The 19,700-nt window shown below is 43.3% G+C and overlaps 1 protein-coding gene across 1 annotated transcript in view; it reads right to left on the bottom strand.

Annotated features, from left to right (window-relative positions):
• The window catches only part of SNTB1 (syntrophin beta 1), a 204,398-nt gene that overhangs the window by 77,261 nt on the left and 107,437 nt on the right, over positions 1-19,700 (bottom strand). Inside the window, exon 3 of the mRNA XM_075582311.1 lies at positions 7,937-8,144. Within this exon, the coding sequence (XP_075438426.1) occupies positions 7,937-8,144 (208 nt within the window). The remainder of the gene's footprint in view (positions 1-7,936; positions 8,145-19,700) is intronic.

Genomic DNA, 19,700 nt, shown 5'->3' with positions numbered 1-19,700 from the left:
ACAATATATGTCATAGGACAATCTTTCGAGAGTTCTCCTCTCTTCTTCAGGTCAAGCAATAGAGGAGAACTCTCGAAAGCTTGTCCTATGACATAAATTGTTAGTCCAATAAAAAAGGTATCACCTAATACTGAAGAACTCATTTATTCTGCACTATCGCAACTGGACTAACACAGCTACTTTCTGCTTTATATATATATATATATATATATATATATATATATATATATATATATATACTCATTGTTCCCCCAGAGTATAAAAAAACAGTGATTTTTCACAGAACACAAAAAAGTTATATTTTCACTTTAAAGGATGATACAATCTTTCCAAAGAGTGTAAATTAAACGTATCAAAATATTATTCAGTTTCTGCCAACTTGCACAAGCTTTTATCGAGGAAGTGGTGAGATTTAAGATAGCTGGATATATATGCAAGTATTTTGGCTACTTACTGTAACAGAAACAAATAGATGTACTCTGGTCCAAATTTCGGTAACTGAGAAACATACTTCCGGTTGTTTAGTCTGCGTGCTAAAGAGCAGCGAAATGTGTTTTCTTTGTGTAAGTGGAAATGTGGGGGTCGGGATGAGGGCCAAGAAATTGTTTACATGACATGACACAAAACATCGATGTAAAACCTAACTCATTCATCTGGAGTTCTACACAAGTGTAACAGAAACAAAGCAAATGACATAGATGCACTGCAGACGTGCTGGAAAAGGATTTAGTCCCATTTATTTGATTGGATCCCATCTCTTTTCCAGCACTGAGAATATGTCTTCATAGCATAATAAATATGGGTTAAAGAGGGGGAAGGAAAGACCATATTAGCTACTGATGAAGCTGAATACAGCATAATATTTTATATGATTTCTTTTAGGTATGTGGCCATGTTAGTAGCTGCTAGTGAGACTGTTTCTGTCCTCGGCACTCCAACTGTGGCTACTGGGGTTTAAAGATTAAACACAACATTTGCAGAACATGCAGCTATCAATATCATCGCTGTTCAACTAACAGGCAACAGGCTTCCTGTGAGCACAATCATCAGAATTCTGGTGCCCACAAAGTATGATCTGTGGTGGCAGCATCTCACACGTTCACTAGGAACTATATGATTTGTGGTGGCATCTCACACGTTCACTAGGAACTGGTATGATTTGTGGTGCATCTCACACGTTCACTAGGAACTGGTATGACTTGTGGTGGCATCTCACACGTTCACTAGAAACTGGTATGATTTGTGGTGCATCTCACACGTTCACTAGGAACTGGTATGATTTGTGGTGGCATCTCACACGTTCACTAGGAACTGGAGGTCACAATGCCACAGTGCAAATAACTGAAATGGCCTGGTACATGTACTACAGTACTTTAAAGAGGCAGACCAAGCAGCTTAAAAACAAAAAAAAATGTTTAATTTTAAATATATGCAGCATTTGATTACCTTTATTGAAAACTAATTAGCCAAGCTGCCGATTGATTCATTCTCCCGTGTTCAATCAGCAAAATCCTTCTTCCCAGGGTTCACTGAATGGCTGCCTTTCAGTTTCAATCAATTCTATAGTCATTGGGTGCGCAAACATTTCACTGTGCGCACCCCTGCCTGCTCTCCTTGGTGCCACGCGCTCCCCCCCTGCTCGACCCCGGCGTCAAATGACGTGTGAGGTCATGTGACAACACATCGCCATGGCAACGTGACATCACGTGATCCTACAGCGTCATTAGACGCTGGGTTACCAGGACGACGCGTAGCTGGAAGGTAAATGGTATTATAGAGGCCTCGCGCGGTCCCCCGGCATTTAATTATCACAAACAGGAAAATATTACAAAGATCTTGCACTGCTGGGGAGGTGTGCTAAAACCTGCTATAGAAATCAAAGGATGCTCAGTATATTAAAACTCATTAAAAATGGCATTAAGAGTTGAATTTTAAAATAAAAAAGGCAGTAAGTATTATCTAATACTACAGGACTGATATATTGAAGGAAAAAAAACACACGTAGGATATTGCTTGGATTGCTCCTTTAAACGTTACTCGCATTTAGTTTACAGAAAAACATTTTGTTAACAATACAATTGGATTCATTCTACAAATGTACTGTAATTAGGCTGAATGCAAACTTTTGGCCATTCTTACTGTTCAATAGGGACCCTGAATGGTGTGTATTTCCTGTTAGTGCACGGCTGTGAAACATACAACCCTTCTGTCCGGCCTGCAGACAAGGTACCAAGAGAGCTGGTGCGGGGGAGGGGCCTGTGCTGGAGCAGGGCGGGGCCTGTGCTGGAGCAGGGGAGGGGCCTGTTCTGGTGCAGGGCCTGTGCTGGCACAGGGGAGGGGCCTGTGCTTCTACTACACTTGATTGCAGCAGCAACTCTCGCGAGACTTGATGTACCAATAAGAGTACCCAGTTAGCCTGTGTGTGGGATCCTACTGCTGTTGGGTGTGGGCACAGGCCCCTCCTCCACACCAGCTCTCTTCTCATGCTGCCTCACCCAGTAAGTGCGTGGAGGGCCATATTAAGTGCGAGGGGGAAATATAAAATGTGAGGGGGCATACTACGTGTGAGGGTGAGGGATATTAAGTGTGAGGGTGGAAGATATTAAGTGTTAGGGTGGGGGATATTAAATGTGAGGGTGGGGGATATTAAGTGTGAGGGTGGGGGATATTAAGTGTGAGGGTGGGGGATATTAAGTGTGAGGGTGGGGGATATTAAGTGTGAGGGTGGGGGATATTAAGTGTGAGGGTGGGGGATATTAAGTGTGAGGGTGGGGGATATTAAGTGTGAGGGTGGGGGATATTAAGTGTGAGGGTGGGGGATATTAAGTGTGAGGGTGGGGGATATTAAGTGTGAGGGTGGGGGATATTAAGTGTTAGGGTGGGGGATATTAAGTGTGAGGGTGGGGGATATTAAGTGTGAGGGTGGGGGATATTAAGTATGAGGGGGGACCATATTAAGTGTGAGGGGAGCATATTAAGTGTGCAGGGGGAATATAAAGTGTGAGAGAGCATATTACCGTAAGTGAGAGGGGGGGGGGATATTAAGTATGAGAGGGGCATATTAAGTGTGAGGAGGGGAGTATATTATGTGTGAGGGTGGGGGATAATAAGAGTATGTGAGGGGGGATATTTAGAGAAGGTTGAGGGGGAGATTTTAATAGTGTGGGGGGGGGGATAAGAGTGTGGGAGGTGGGGAGAGAAATAGAGAGAAGGTGGGGAGTGAGGGGGGAAGAGTGAGCTTAATGTCGACACCTAGCATACAGCCGTGCTGCTGTGTTTTATATACGTATTTTGAAAATGTATGCTATGTACGGCCCGACTGAAGTCTAATCAGGCCCCGCATATGAATTGAGTTCTACACCCCTGTGTTAGAGAATCCACTTACGGAAGGGATCCTTTGCAAGGTCCTGATTAAAGCTGCAGTTCAAGCAATATCCTACATGTGTGTTTTTTAAATAAATCAGTTCTGTACTATGAGAAAATACTTGTAGCATTTTTTTTTTTAAAACAACAATTTTTAAAGACATTTTAATGTATTCTAATGTAACAAGAATTTTTGTTTCTATAGAAACCATTTACAAAGTCACATCCCCTTCCTTTTCTGAAGCAGGCTCTGGCTCTTGAGCCCTGCCCTCTCTCTATCTGTCAACCAATTGTATCTAGTGACTGCCTGGTCACATGATCTTCCCCACAGAAACCCCCCAAGCCGAATCTTTGCCGATTTAAACAGCAGCTTTAACTGCAGCTTTAAAGGAGCATTTCGTGCGATTTTTTTTTTTTTTAATTAAATTTTTTAATACAGAATTGCAGCAGGGGGTCTCCGGAGCTGAACACCATTCATTTCAGCTCAGAGGACCCCCTGTTCCCAGAGATACTAACCTCTGTAGGGGGTGATAGTATCTCTGCAGTTTTCCGCAGTTTAAAGCTCCCTCGTCACATGGACCAATAGGAAGCTGCACCGGATGAGGTCACGGTTTCCCATTGGTCCACAGAGCCCGGGAGCTTTGAAAAGCGGCCATAAAGTCAAGTGGATACCAGCACCCACTACAGATGTATCTCCGCAAGCAGGGGGTCCCCGGAGCCGAAATTAATGGGTGTCAGCTCCGGAGAACCCCTGCTTCAATCCTGTATTTAAAAAATGAAGAAGAAAAAACACTTGGATAGCCTCTTTAACACCCAGTGGCGTCACACAAAGGGGAGTAGGCAGAAAATAATAATTCTCCCATATTTTATACTTATAATGCTCGACTCTTGGTCAAAACCAAAAAGGCACAAATCATTACGATGGATTTCCTCCCCCCCTATATCTTTTTTTCATGGATGGGAAGCAGAAGGAACTGAACTGTCTTAATTTTAGCTTGAGGCATCCCCTGGTTCCTGAGATACATAACATTAAAGGTGGAGCTGGTACCATCCTATCCAGGTGAAATAAAGTGGTGGATTAAATCACTCATGATACTGCTGCGGCCGAGTTTATTCGAGCATTTGCCCGTTCTCGGCCGCAGCAGTAACCTGGCGCGCGCCGGAGTGTGCCGGGCGCTCGCCGAAGACACGGAGGAGCGCCCTCCGATCGGGGCTTTCTCCCTCCCGCTGCCGGGTCCGCCGGGTCCCCCGGAACCCCCTGCCGCCGTCCCCCACATCGCGGGACACCAGGGCTCCCTCGGGGAGCCCAGGACGCGCGTGCAGGGGGCGCAGGCACCCGATGACGCGTGACCGCGCGGCACGCCGAGGGAGTGCGGCTAGCATGCCGGGGCATCCCCCGGCTTGCGGAGCTAGCCGCATTCAAATAAAATGTGCCGCCTCTGTAGGTGAGCCAATACGAAGCCACGATAGATCCTACTGATTTGCGTGATGAGAGGGATTTTAATTTGCAAAAGTACTGGCTCTAACTTTCCTGGCAAGAATCTCAGGAATAGAGATGGGCAACTTTTTTTTGGAAATTCCTTTGATATGAGAGAGAATTCAAATTTTAGAAGCAGGAGCTGAAAGGAGCATACCTGAGCGATATGCTAATGGCTATGCAAAGTATATTGAAATGAGTCCCGTCCTACACTTCCTAAAAGGATTTACATACCAACTATATAGAGTTGATAAGCCTAAGGCACCAACCTAATGACTGGAATCATGTCAGATCCAACAGGCCTAGAACCCAGAACCACTGCTTTTCTAGGCCACTGCTCCAGCAGTGTGAGCTAAACCAGCTGATGGGTTTCAATGCCCACTGTCTACTAACAGCATACCTCCAAGGGATATTTATATTGTTGATTGTATTTGTAACCTTGAAAGCACTTCAAGCACAAAGTAATAATATGTACTGAGGGCTATGTGTTACTGTAGTCAGGTGACATTAAATAAAAGTTGAACAGAACATGGGCAACCTCGCTCCACTAGGTTAGAAGAAAATGAGTTCCACCTCTACTGCTCTAGGGATTATAACTGCGGTTTAACAAGCAAGCACTATTACTATTATTATTATTAAAACCCAGACCCAACGAGTTAGAACTAAAATGAGAAAAAAGATCTCCAATGTCTCCGGCTTGATCTTATTTTTGAAGTGAAACTTCTTTGCTGGCGCCTACAGGGTTTTCTTTGGTAAAAATCCTAACCTTGTAACGAAAATCCATAACGTGCGTGACGTCACGCTCCTAATGGGCGCGTGCCCGCCACATGTGCCCATCACGCTCGCGTATGCACAAAAAAAACACCGTTTAGGCCGCACAGAGGTTAAAAACACTGCCGGGTCTCGCCGCACATGTACAGTGGCGGCCGGAGTTTGCCGCACATGTGCAGTGGTGGCCGGAGTCTGGTGCACATGTGCAGTGGCGACCGGACTCGGTGCTTGGGAGACAGAGGCAATCAGAGGCCCCACACACAGGCAGACACACACACACACACACACACAGAGGCAGAGACACAACACAAAGGCAGACAGACACATACAGAGGCAAGCACACAAACACACACAAACAGACACCAGAGGAACACACACAGGCACAAGAGGAACACACACAGAGGCACCAGAGACACACGCACACACACAGAGAAGCACGCATGCGCGCACGTACACACACACACACACAGAGACAGTTAGTATAACTTTCTAAGTGCAAATAGGTAAAACAGAGGCGTGTGCCGAGCACGCGCGTTCTACGTCAAACTTCTTTGCGTTTTCCCATTGACATTGTGTTTTGAATTTTAATTAAAAATATCACCATCACAAATACAATATCTGTGACAAAACAGTGACCAAAGACAAAGAAGTTTCACTTCAAATGCGAGTGCTCAGCAGACACGACTTTTTTTTACATACATACATGTACAGGGCCGCCAGTGTGGACACCTGTCCCGGGCACGGGGAGTAAATGGCCCGGGGCCCCCTGTTGCAAGCATACATACAAAAAGAAAACTTGATAACAGGCACTTCAATTATGTATCCCACCACTATATGGCTAGTGCACGCGGCAAATAGGAAATCCAAAAATAGATAAATACTCCACCAGACTCCGATGAAATAGACAAAGCACTGCACAGAAAAATATCAAAATGTGATCTTTATCGTCCACTGTACTTTGGACGATAAAGATCACATTTGATATTCAACCTTGCAGTGCTTTGTCTCTTTTTCATCGGAGTCTGGTGGAGTATCTAATCAATCTATCTAATCTATCTAATGTATCTATCGAATCTATCAATCTAATCAATCAATCTAGTCGAGTTAATCTAATCTATCAATCTATCTATCTAATCAATCAAGCTAATCTAGCTAATCTAATCTAGCTAATCTAGCTAATCTATCTATCCTTAGTTAAATTATGGTGAGTAAAAAAAAGTGACAAAAAAACTCCACAGGAAAGCATATAGCAAATGGAAATTAACTGTATGCTCATTTGCATGTCTTAGGCAGGTCTGCAACCCCACCTTTCACCATTATCACCCAGCACACAGCACTTCCACTGCAGCAAGGGATTCTGGGAAATTACATGCAAATGAGCACACAGTGCCACTGCAAAAAGCAAAAAGTGACACTGTGTGCTCATTTGCATGTCATTTCCCAGAATCCCTTGCTGCAGTGGAAGTGCTGTGTGCTGGGTGATAATGGTGAAAGGTGGGGTTGCAGACCTGCCTAAGACATGCAAATGAGCATACAGTTATGTTTCTATTTGAGATATATATATATATATATATATATATATATATATATAGCAACTGTAAATATTACTGTATGTTCATTTGCATGTCTTAGACAGGTCTGCAACCCTGTCTTTCACCATTATCGCCCAGCACACAGCGCTTCCACTGCAGCAAGGGATTCTGGGAAATGACATGCAAATGAGCACACAGCGCCACCTTTTGTCTCAAGCTCGTATTACACGAGCAAATCCTTAAGCCAATGCATATATATATATAAAATATTTAACATCTTTCTATGGGATTGATACTGTATATTCCCATCTAGCAAGTTACTGTGTAGGTGCTCACTACTATGTATCAATTTTTGCTGGCCAGCTGGTTGATATTAAAATGTTGTATATTACTATATTCTTTTGTTTTTGGTGATAATAACAATTTAAATATTTTATATTTCCGTGAGGACCTCCCACTCTATTTCTAGCACGCTTATCTAGATTTTGATAATCAGTGCAACTCTGCATTTAAGATGCGGTAGTTTGTGAATTTTCCGTTCGCTTTTAATAATAATAATTTAAAAAAAATAGTTTGTTCTTGTATAGTTTCTGCTAGTTCCCCTGCTACAAACTCAGTGCCAGTCAGTGTCTTTACTCACTGAGCCACTCCTTTATTCTGTAGTTTAGCTCAGCATAAATAAGCACCTCAATCGATTATATGAGTAATTTGGGGTTAGTGTCGTAATGTAGCCAGTTTTATGATATAGGTCTTTTTTAGACCATTAACAAATGAAGTGTCACTGTACACTTGCCTTTTCTGCCAGCCATCCCAGGTGCCGAATTTCTTGACTTCCAGAAATCCCGGCCTTGCCCAGCTGTTCTTTGGCTTCTGCTATCACCCTAGTGACCAGATCACTGACAGTAGAGTGTATTGCATTGAACCAGGCCTGGGTTGTAGCGGAATCTTTACTCCTAAGGATCACGGTGTGCTTGACATCAGGTGAATGGAGTTCAAGATTTCTAGGGAAAAAAAAAACATTAAGCATGGAATTAGAGCCAAAATAGGATTCAACATCATTTGGGCATGTTCTGATTTATGAATAGAATAATCTATTGTGAACACAACAAGGCAATTTAATAACACTTTCAACAACAACAATAACAATAATAATAATAATAATAATAATAAATGTGTGTGTGTATATATATATATATATATATATATATATATATATATATATATATATATACACTGGCGACACACTTTATTCGAGCTCGGCTAGTCCCACGAATTCGGGTATACCCGGGTGTATTGAGGTTTGTGACTGTTTTCTGCCCGAGTGCATTGGGTTATTTTCAAGCAGGGATTAAAGCATTTTATTCCCGCTGGCTGCAATACTGCACAGTTTATATATATATACTGCATTACAATTCATGAATTTATGCCATCTGGTAGACACACGAAGCATTGCAGCCTATTAAATCCTAATCATTATCATTTAACAGATCAGCCGCCCGTCAGCCAGGCATGAACCCAGGCTGGGAAGGCAAACGCAACGGGGCTTGTCAGAGGTGAGGAGCGGCGCATTCCAGGTATCTGCCAGGTACATACTGGGTATTTGCTCGAATAAAGTGTGTCGGTGCAGTATAAACACCACTGTATTTCTTTTCTTGTTAAATGTATGTCTCTATACAGTAATTCTTAATTATGTTGATTTCTGAAGGAATAGTGCTAAAAACACCTTTGGAATATGTTTTTTCCCCATCATGATAGGCATTGTAGCACAGCAGATATGTATCAATTACCATATAACTATAAATTGTAACAGAAAACAAATCAGTATTCAGATCAGGAGTGTTCAACTCCTGTCCTCAAAGGCCACCAACAGGTCAGGTGTTCAGGATATCCCTGCTTCAGCACAGGTGGCTCAGTCTTTGACCGAGCCACTGATTAAGCCACCTGTGCTGAAGCAGCGATATCCTGAAAACCTGACCTGTTGGTGGCCCTTGAGGACTGGCGTTGCTCACCCCTCATTTAGGAGAAGCCCTCCCTTTGTGTGCTGCTGGCTCACATAGCACCCAAGGGGTTAAAGGCAAACTCCCATTCAACCAGTTCCATCTTTGTTTTCCAAGAATTGCTAAAACTTGCACCAATTTTGAACTTATCGCATATTTTGACTGTGAAACATTGAGGTTTTTTAAAAATTACATTGGGAAAATATTGATTGAAGAGTGGGAGCTCTTCTTAAAAACACGACTACACAACCCGCGCCCTCATAACTGCAATCATGAGAGAACCAACCACTGGCCACTGGCATTTCCATATGCTAAATACAATCTCATTCAAAAAGGCATTGTTGACCTTGTCACAGTTAAAGCGTTCGACATCTCTTCAATTATTAAAACACAGTTTAAATGTATGTGTTACATGGCTAAGCGCTTACAAAGGGAGTTGCTATAAAGTGTATGTTATTACTACACCTTATATGCAGCTCTTTAGCTGCCCTTTCTCTGCCTGGTCCAGGCAATAACACAGTGCTATGTTTATCTATATTTCAGCGATAACGTTTTCTTTGAATTCCCCATTGAATGGAAATATTCAAGGCATTGCCAGAGCTGTGTTTATTCTCACACTCCAATGCAGTTATGTAAATACTGCATATGGAAGCATTTCACATACTACCCATCCCAAATCAAAGGGGATTGCTGCAGGACCGGATAGCTACCAAAGTACGAGGCAGCTATCCAGTTTGGCATGGCAATTGATAAATGATAGCACATTTTCCCGCTGATTGCTTGGTGAACCAGAATGTAACAGTGTAACCGTATTCTGTTTTTCAATATTAAGGGCTTGTGGCAAACCACTGATTATTTATTTTCACTGCAGTGCATCTAAGGACAGTCACCTAGCAACAAACCCAGCACCACAAACTTATTTCCCCTCTTAGGCTAGTTAGTGTTAATAGTAATGCAGTTGGCCAGGCAGAAAACCCTGGAATCATTTTCTATACCCTTAGGGCCACCAACGGGTCAGGTTTTCAGAATATCCCTGCTTCAGCACAGGTGGCTCAATCGACGGCAGTCCCACATGAGGACAAGCCAAGGTTGTCCGTTTACTTGGCATTAGGCTTTCTCAACAGAATATAATACTAATTTGTTTGCCTCTTTATTATTGAGGGGTGAGCTCCTCTGGTGCTGGAGAGTTTTGCAACATATTGCATTAGTGAAAAAAATATCTTAATGTTCCTACGTTTTTCCCTGTACCATGAAAAAACAAGATGCTTGGGGACCAGAGTAAGAACTAGTGCAAGTGTACTGTAACTACATTTCAATATATCCACCCAAATGTGCATTTCAGTGCAAACTTCTTTCACTATTATAAATGAGACTAGCGTACTAGTAGTGTCACTGCCTTTAATGCAAGTGACCTCGGGCAAGTTATCGTACGTCCCGGTACCAAAATGAGATTGCAACCTCTTTGGAACAGACTCACTGTTCCTGCAAAATTCTAAGTACAGGACACCGTGCACTGTCAGCGCTACATAAGAATAATATCATAGTACATTAAATGTGTCATTTCCCCGAAAACTTTCAGAAGATCTTTCGCAAAGAAACACGGCGTGGTTTGCCCGATTACGTCGAAAATAAACATGCTTCAGGACACTATGGCAAAATGGTCTCGTCTGTGGACTTTGAGGGCTATTCATTCAGCTGCGGTAGTGGTGATCAGGGCACCTTTTCTAAGGTATCTTGGTTTTTCCATTTTAACCCTTCATTTTCCTGGAGTAACTACTGATTGTATTTGTACTCTTAAAATAAAGTGCCTGTATGACGACGGGAGTGGGGTATTAGTCATTCAGCAGATAGACAGCATGGGGCAAACATTGACACTGGTATGAAATGCATTTGATCTATTTTATTGTTACTTTCTTGTAGCATATTGCTTATGTGTAGCAAATATTGAAAGCTACAGTACATAAATATTGAAGTGTCTGAAATAATAAATGCTTTAAAGCAGCTGTCGAAACTGCCGTCCCCCCTTTAATATGTGCATCAATACAATCCATACAATGATAAGTAATTAGCTAAGTTGACGATGGATCGGCAAATATTTGGCTTGGGGGTTCACTAAATGGCTGTCAGTGCAGCACAAGCAGACAAAAGATGCAAAATTCTGTGGGGAAGATCATGTGACCAGGCAGTCACTAGATACAATTGGTGCACTGCTAGAGAGAGGGCAGGGCTCAAAAATGGGTGTGCCAGAGCCTGTTTCAGAAGAGGAAGGGGACGCGACTTTGTAAATGGTTGCTATAGAAACAAAAAATGCTTGTTATATTATAATACATTCAAAATGTCTCTCAGAATAGTTTTTTCAACAAAAAAAATGCTACAAGTATTTTCTCATAGTGCTGATCAGATTTATTTAAAAAAAGCACATGTAGGATATTGCTTGGTCTGCAGCTTTAAAGTACTTTTGGCAATATATTAACGTACAGTATATGTATCTATATAGATTGCTTTATTATCATTTGTTCAAAAACATATATATGGGTCTTGCGAAGTATTGTGAGTAGGATTAAGAGGTAGTATGGATCTCTTTCTATTCCTTTTAATTAGCACCAACCAGGCCAGTAGGTACCAGCACCATGTACCATACTGGCCTACCTAAGATATATGCAGCATATGTATCAATGTAATGCCTGCCGTATAAGCTTATAGGGATCCATATCAAAATTGACAAGAAGCAAAAAGTGACACACTGTGAGTGCTCATTTACTTGTCATTTCCCAGAATCTTTGGCTGCAGTGGAAGCATTGTATGCTAAAAGATAATAGAGAAAGACAGGATTGAAGACATATCTGGGTATGTTCTCATAAGTGGCATTTTTATTTGCTGTACACTGTACGATGGGGGTTTTTGTCACATTTTGTGTACTCACCATAAATTATTGTGTGTTCTCAATATGTATAGTACGTAAATGTTAAGTTAATGGGACTTGGAAAGGCTCAGTCACTAGTAAACCACATCCACATAGTAATCATTACATTAAACCAATGCAGCCTAGAACGTGGATAGTAAAGACATTTTCTCTTTAATGAAAACCAATACCAGCAATCAATACCATTACATTATATGCTGCATATTTGTATGATAGTATTTTCCATCTGAAAATGACTAGCGTTTGACAGAAAGGGTTGCATTGGGAACATCAAAGCAGCATCTCTCTGTAATACTTAGAATGTAGGGAAACTCACACCAGTCTTTACCAGCTCATGTATCATTCTGCAGCTATAATTTGACTCACACCTACAGTAAACATTACTAAAGATGGAAACCGCTAGGAGACTGGAGCTCCAGGGCATTCCCATTGTTTTTGGAGATATATAAACAGGTTTTGAAGAAGTTCACGTTAAAGTGCTGTTACCAAGTTTACTCTTTTCCAGCCATTATAATTTCACTGTATCACAGCACTTTGCACAGGGGCAGTAAATCAGTATACTCTTAAGCGGCCGATCGAGAAAAACCCCATCCAACTGCGATCAGCCTCTGCGGAGCATTTTGAATGACATCCTCAATGATGTCCCAGGCTACATTTCAGGTTTACAGAAGAAAGATGTGTCCAGGCCGATATATAGTTCCCTCTTTCATGGAGTTGAAGAAATAATAAAACGCTGCTTTGGGTTTACAGCCTGGGTCCAACTTTGCATTCCCAAGTCAGCTACCCGTGTAGGCTGAAGGGTTTACAAAAGTTGTTTCTAAACAGGTTGCTTGCTCAGTTGTCTTTTTTTTTTTTTTTTTTCCATATTCATTATTTATCGTTACAGAAGCGGCTGTACAAGCAGCTGCATGCTCAGTTATGTTTTACACCCGGATTTGCTGTTCGAGGTGCATCATCCTATAGAGTCTATATTTTACCCGATTTATGGCCATAAAGGTTTTTGCTACCTCAGACTTCGCAGATCCCCTCTCACCCCTCAAACAATAAAGTAAAAAGTAGGGGGAGATGAAATAACGACATGCAGAATAGAATTTGATACATCCCATCACAAAATGTTGTTAACTCTCCTCAGTTTGTCAGCTGGCAATTGAGAAATGGAGCAAGCACACGGATACATTGATTATACAATATTTATGGGAAGAGTTATACAAGATACACATGATAACATATTATGTAAGAAACATCTTCAAGAACAGGGGCAGGCAATTCCAGTCCTCAAGGGCTACCAACAGGTTCAGGAATCCCTGCTTCAGCACAGGTGGGTCAGTCTTTGACTGAGCCACTGATTTGGCCCCCTGTGCTGAAGCAGGGATATGCTGAAAACCTGACCTGTTGGTGGCCCTTGAGGACTGGAGTAGCCCACCCCTGTTCTAGAAGATAAACCTGACTCTCTGCTTTAGTTTTGCTCCAGAATGTCCTTTATACACGAACTTCTAAAGCTTTAAGTCAATACAATAAAAAGAGGAATGGAAAAAGTCAGGAGGTTAAAAAGTAGCTGAAGATACTTATTTGCATTTACATGCCCAGAATATCAATATCAGCAATGTAATCACTGAATAATGTTTAAAAAGAATAAAGCATGGTTTTAGAGACCCAAATGTTTCCCAGCTATTGAAAACCTTGTGCGGTAAAAGGTTTTTGATGCTGTATTTTTGCTCAATGATCACCTGCAATTTATATATATATGAAAACATTGTGCATTTAAATTGTCAATAGTTAGAGAAAAGCCAGCAGGACATTGAAATCTCCTCTGATTAACTGATATAAAGCACAGAAGGACATCGAAATGTGCTTCCTTTTTAATTTTGTACAATAGATGAAGTCTTGATTTTTTTTACATTAAAGCCTTCAATGTCCTACTGTTCCACTCCAACCATTTGTTATTTGGACTGTGTATATATTGCCTGGAGATGGAGAATAGTGAGTGTAAATACCAGCCAGCTCCTTTTTGAAGTGAAACTTCTTTAGTGGCACCTCATTCGTAATGGGACAAAAAATGCATTGTGGAGACGGAAAATGAAACGGATGTGACGTCATGAAGTAAGTGCTGGCAGTTGAGGCCGGGCTGTGTTCTGGCTCAGCCCGACCCCAACACTGACATGCTCTCACCCACTCCCATCCGCCCTGCTAACCTAAAAATCACATCGCCACCGCTCCTAACGGCCGCCGCTCCCCCCACACGCCCGCTGACATGCGGCGGCGGCGACGAGCTCCCCCCACACGCCCTCTGACATGCGGTGGCGGTGCCAGCCGCTGGCGCTGCTCCCCCCACCCGCTCAACATCCATGATGCCGGTGCTGCTGCCACTGCACTGCTGCCAATAAACATGACCCCGCCAATCAAATTTACTCACGCTCTAAGCAGTAATAATATTATTGTTACTTTATATGTTGCTGACAACACACAAAGAAGTTTCACTCACTATGCGCGTGCACAGCACACACAGCTTTTTTTTTCACTTTAGACTTAATAGATCTTGTGCATTTTCCTGAACCAGATTGTTAGAACAACGTGGCGTGTCGGGATCCGCGTGGAAAATGTGGGAGACAAAAAAAGTAGAATAAAACTGCAAGAGAAATCCAAACATTAGGGGAAAAAAGAGAAAATAACTAAAAAACAAGCAAAAATCAGGAAGAGCTTTTACCATGCAAAGAAACTCCTTATCAGTTGTCAGATGACTATTAAAGTCTCTCTAATGTCCTATGGCCGTACAGGTCACTACCTCAGTAGAGCAGTGTCAGCTGGACTGTTCTGTAATGTTCCCTGACAGAAATCTTTTTTTACTGATCAGTATGGGATGGTGGGAGTTTCTACTAAAATATTAGTATATTACAAATAATCAACAATACTTACAATCTATACAGTGATTATATATATTATATATGTGTACTTGGAGAACGTTTTTTGTCTGGGTGGAGGTTTGTGTTTAAGTTCAGACAATGTTTTCCCTTTTGCTGTTGCTTACATCAAAATGGTCTCCATACAGTAGAAGATTGTAAACTGCTGTACCAACTTGTCTAGGTGTCCAACAGTAAATATGTTTGATATTGACAGCTGCAAACAATATCACGCATGTTGTTACCTGCAAATTCTCTTGTTTGCTAAAGCTCTTCTACGTTGCATTACATTTGTGATATACATTATAATTTCCTCAATAGAAAACCCAATAAATATTGGCTATTGGTTTCAATGGGTGGCAGTAAGTCTACATGGACACTTACATAAGGTTTACACATGGGACGGAAGAATTACTTGTTTGGGCAGGGTTTTATGCAAAATGCATGGTTAGTACAGCTAAACCCCGTTATAACGCGCCTTGTTATACCGCGATTCGGTTATAACGCGGTTTTCCCGTGGCTACCGTTTAAAAAAAAAAAAAAAAAAAAAATTTAAATGTTTTTTTTTTTTCATTTTTTTTTTGCACACTGCACACACTGCACACACTGCACACACTCACTGCACACACACTGCTCATTGCTCACACTGCACACACACTGCACACTGCACACACACTGCTCATTGCTCACACTGACACACTGCACACACACTGCACACTGCACACACACTGCACACTGCACACACACTGCTCATTGCTCACACTGCACACACTGACACACTGCACACACACTGCACACACACTGCACACACACTGCACACACTGACACTGCACACACTGACACTGCACACACACTGCTCATTGCTCACACTGCACACACTGACACACTGCACACACACTGCACACACTGACACTGCACACACACTGCACACACACTGCTCATTGCTCACACTGCACACACTGACACACTGCACACTGCTCATTGCTCACACTGCACACACTGACACACTGCACACACACTGCTCATTGCTCACACTGCACACACTGACACACTGCACACACACTGCACACTGCACACACACTGCTCATTGGACACACTGCACACACACTGCACACTGCACACACACTGCTCATTGCTCACACTGCACACACACTACACACTGCACACACACTGCTCATTGCTCACACTGCACACACTGACACACTGCACACACACTGTACACTGCACACACACTCCTCATTGCTCACACTGCACACACTGACACACTGCACACACACTGCACACACACTGCACACACACTGCTCATTGCTCACACTGCACACACTGACACACTGCACACACACTCACACACACTTACAGACACTCACAGACACTCACACACACTTACGCACACTCACGCACACTCACACACACTCACACCCACGCACACTTACGCACACCCACGCACACTCACGCACACTCACAGACACTCACACACACTTAGACACTCACAGACACTCACAGACACTCACACACACTTACACACACTTACACACACTCACACCCACATACACACACCCATATACACACACACACTTTCTCTCCCATATATACATACACACACACACTCTCTCACTCTACACAGACGGGTGGGGTCGGAGCAGAGGAAAGGCCGCGACCAGCACCACCACCCGCTCCCCCCCCCTCCTCCCGCGCAGGCAGCGGGAGCGCCAGGGACAGCGGTGGGGAGAAGAAAACCCCCGCTACCACCTCCATGCAGGCAGCGGGATCTGAGGTAAGCGGCGACCTGAGGGACATCCCCGCTCCCATCTCCTGCCCCGCGGCCTGTCCCGCGGTGACAGGGGGAAGCGGGGACAGGAGGGACATCCCCGCTCCCATCTCCTGCCCCGCGGCCTGTCCCGCGGTGACAGGGGGAAGCGGGGACAGGAGGGACATCCCCGCTCCCATCCCCTGCCCCGCGGCCTGTCCCGCGGTGACAGGGGGAAGCGGGGAGCGGAGGGACATGCCCGCTCCCATCTCCTGTCCCGCGGGATGAATATGCGCTAAAGCGCGGCGGCCATTTTTTTCCCCGCGACCCCGTTAGTAACGCGGTGGTCTCGGGGTGGTCCCGAGACCCGCGTTATAACGGGGTTTAGCTGTATTTATGATATTTAGGAGGGAAGACAATGTCAATGTGAAATGTACTGTACATGTACAGGTAGTCCTCGTTATCCAACATTTCACTTTACAACGAATGGCATATCCAACGCTTCACAATGCAACCCTATGAGCCGTTTTTCGACGCCAGAATGCGTTATCCGACGCCTGAATGCGTTATCCAGCGCACACCACCACTGATTAACATGGGACTCACTTTACAACGGTTTCATTATCCAACGCTACTTCCAGAACGGTTTCTGTTGGATAACCGAGGACTGCCTGTATGCTGAAATGGGAGGAAGTGAGGTTTGGTAATTAACCATCCATGATATCATTGGTAGTGATTTTACTAAGCTGACATGAATCAAAGGTTGAGTAGTCCTTGCCAGGATGCTAGGCCTGACCTAAAGGTCACACAGATGTTATAGGGAGGAGCCATAAAGAGCTATTTCTGCAAAGGTCTAAATCAGCACAGCTTTTAAACTTTAGTTAGTGTAGACGTTTCTCAGAGAAGCCATTTTGAACATGCTCGCGTGGTCTCTTTCCCTAGCACTTCCTTTACATAATTTGTACATTGTATATTATAACAGATTATATAATATTTAAATACAGGAACTTAGCTTTCCCTTTTAATTATATAAACGTCACAAAATATAAGCCGGCAAATAATATGGCTTCTTCTGCCTATCAGGTAAGTCATCTTAAAGTGGTAGGAAAAGCAAACCCAATAAAGTCAGCCCTAGTGTTAGGTGACAAGGAAGCTGTCATCAGTTCGGAAACAGGCCAAAAACAATATGTGCATTCTGCACTGCGATCTTTATCTGGGCAATACGTCTGTCATTACTATTTTATACACAAACTAAAAACTAGATTAAAAGTGCTGAGTCAAAAGTTCATGGTACTTGCAAATGAGTTTCTCAGCATATCATCAATACTAGGATTACTTTAGCTTAGTGGTAAGAATGCTGCTGGTGAACCTAGACCCTATCCTAATGTCAGTTCTGCTTGTGACATTGAGAAAGTCAGTGTGGTCCATATTTGCTAAGTAGTCATCTCCCGTAAGACACCATCCAGTGCTAAAAGACACCTAACAAACCATTTACTCGAATGGGCCATAACTGTAAGGTGCCTCCCCCCCCCCAGCGCCAGAAGGCTGCTTAGTAAATATAGCCTTTTATTTTTTATTAAATGTTTGATAGTGAGCTCTTCAGGGTGGGAACTCATTGTGGCTGTAAAGTTCAATGTACATTACAGGGTACAATGTCAGTGCTATATAAGAACATATTGTAATTACTCTATGTTATATGCTCAAACACCTGCCCATAGACGTAGTCTGTCGCTATTACTACATATAAGAATCAAAGCTTTAGGAGTTTAGAGCAGGGGCGGACAAGTCCAGTCCTCAAGAGCTACCAACAGGTCAGTTTTCAGGATATCCCTGCTTCAGCAGACAGTGCCACTGATTGAGCCACCTGTGCTGAAGCAGAGATTGATTGAGCCACCTGTGCTGAGGCAGGGATATACTGAAAGCCTGACCTGTTGGTGGCCCTTAAAGACTGCAGTTGGCCGCCCCTGGTTTAGAGACATGCTCTTTCCCCACTCAAACGAAGGAATTGCGAATATTCCCAACGTTGAAATAGAAATAAACAAACTGAGAAGCTACTGAAGGAACGTGTATTGCAGTCCTGGCATTAATAATACCCTCCCCTGCCATGTGCTACTCAATGCCTTACCTTTTTGGGACTGGTATTAACTTCTAGCACCGGCATGTGACACTTTTATTATAAAACAGAGGTAAACATTGCTGTATTGGTAATTACCTTGACCTACTTAATAATCGCAGCATAAAAAGAGAAAAGGCTCTTGAGAGTAAAGCAGCATGAGCTAGATTAATATCGCTAAAATATTCCGGTCTCTCCATGCGGCCAATTCTTTTTTTATTATTATTATTAAAATAGTGCCCGGCCCCACAGAGGCCAATCTGATTTACTTAGCATTTTTTTCCCCCAAGTGCTATTTTAATCCAAGTAGGCAAAATTAACATAAACCCCTGATAGAAAAATGGTTAATGTATACCGTGAACCTCAAGTAGCAGATCTGCTTTGCCTTACATGAGAAATCTGCTTTTCTTTCGTCAGGAAGTACTGGAGGATATAATTGCGTCCCCTGTGCCTTCTGCAATTAATCAGGAACTTTCCTCGCGTTATTTAACATTTCTACCCACAAAGTGCAGCATGTACGAAGGGCTGGCAGCAGCAGGAGGCAGAGAACATATTTGGACGGTACAGGCCTAGGGTGGCCAGGTGGCTTCGCCAAAAATACTGGACAAAATGGTGAAAGTCGCAATGCATGGCGCACACGCGCACAGACACGTTTCCTCCCCTCCTTGGGCCCACCCCCAGGATCCTGACACCTACTCCTGATTGGTTTTATTACCCAGCAGTGGGAAATCAGGATGGAGGAAGCTGTCTAGCCCCCTCGGAACAGCCCTGCTCTCTCCCTGCTTGGGGAAATCCTGTGTTCCCTCAAGCCGATCAGCAGGAAGAAGAAGAGGGGGGTGGGAGGGGAGGAAAAGGAGGAGGCAGGGAGGGGGGGGGGGAA

Source organism: Ascaphus truei, chromosome 2, assembly GCF_040206685.1.
Source record: "Ascaphus truei isolate aAscTru1 chromosome 2, aAscTru1.hap1, whole genome shotgun sequence".
NCBI lineage: Eukaryota > Metazoa > Chordata > Amphibia > Anura > Ascaphidae > Ascaphus > Ascaphus truei.
Note: the sequence above shows the minus strand (reverse complement) of the source record. Positions and strands in the feature narration are given on the sequence as shown.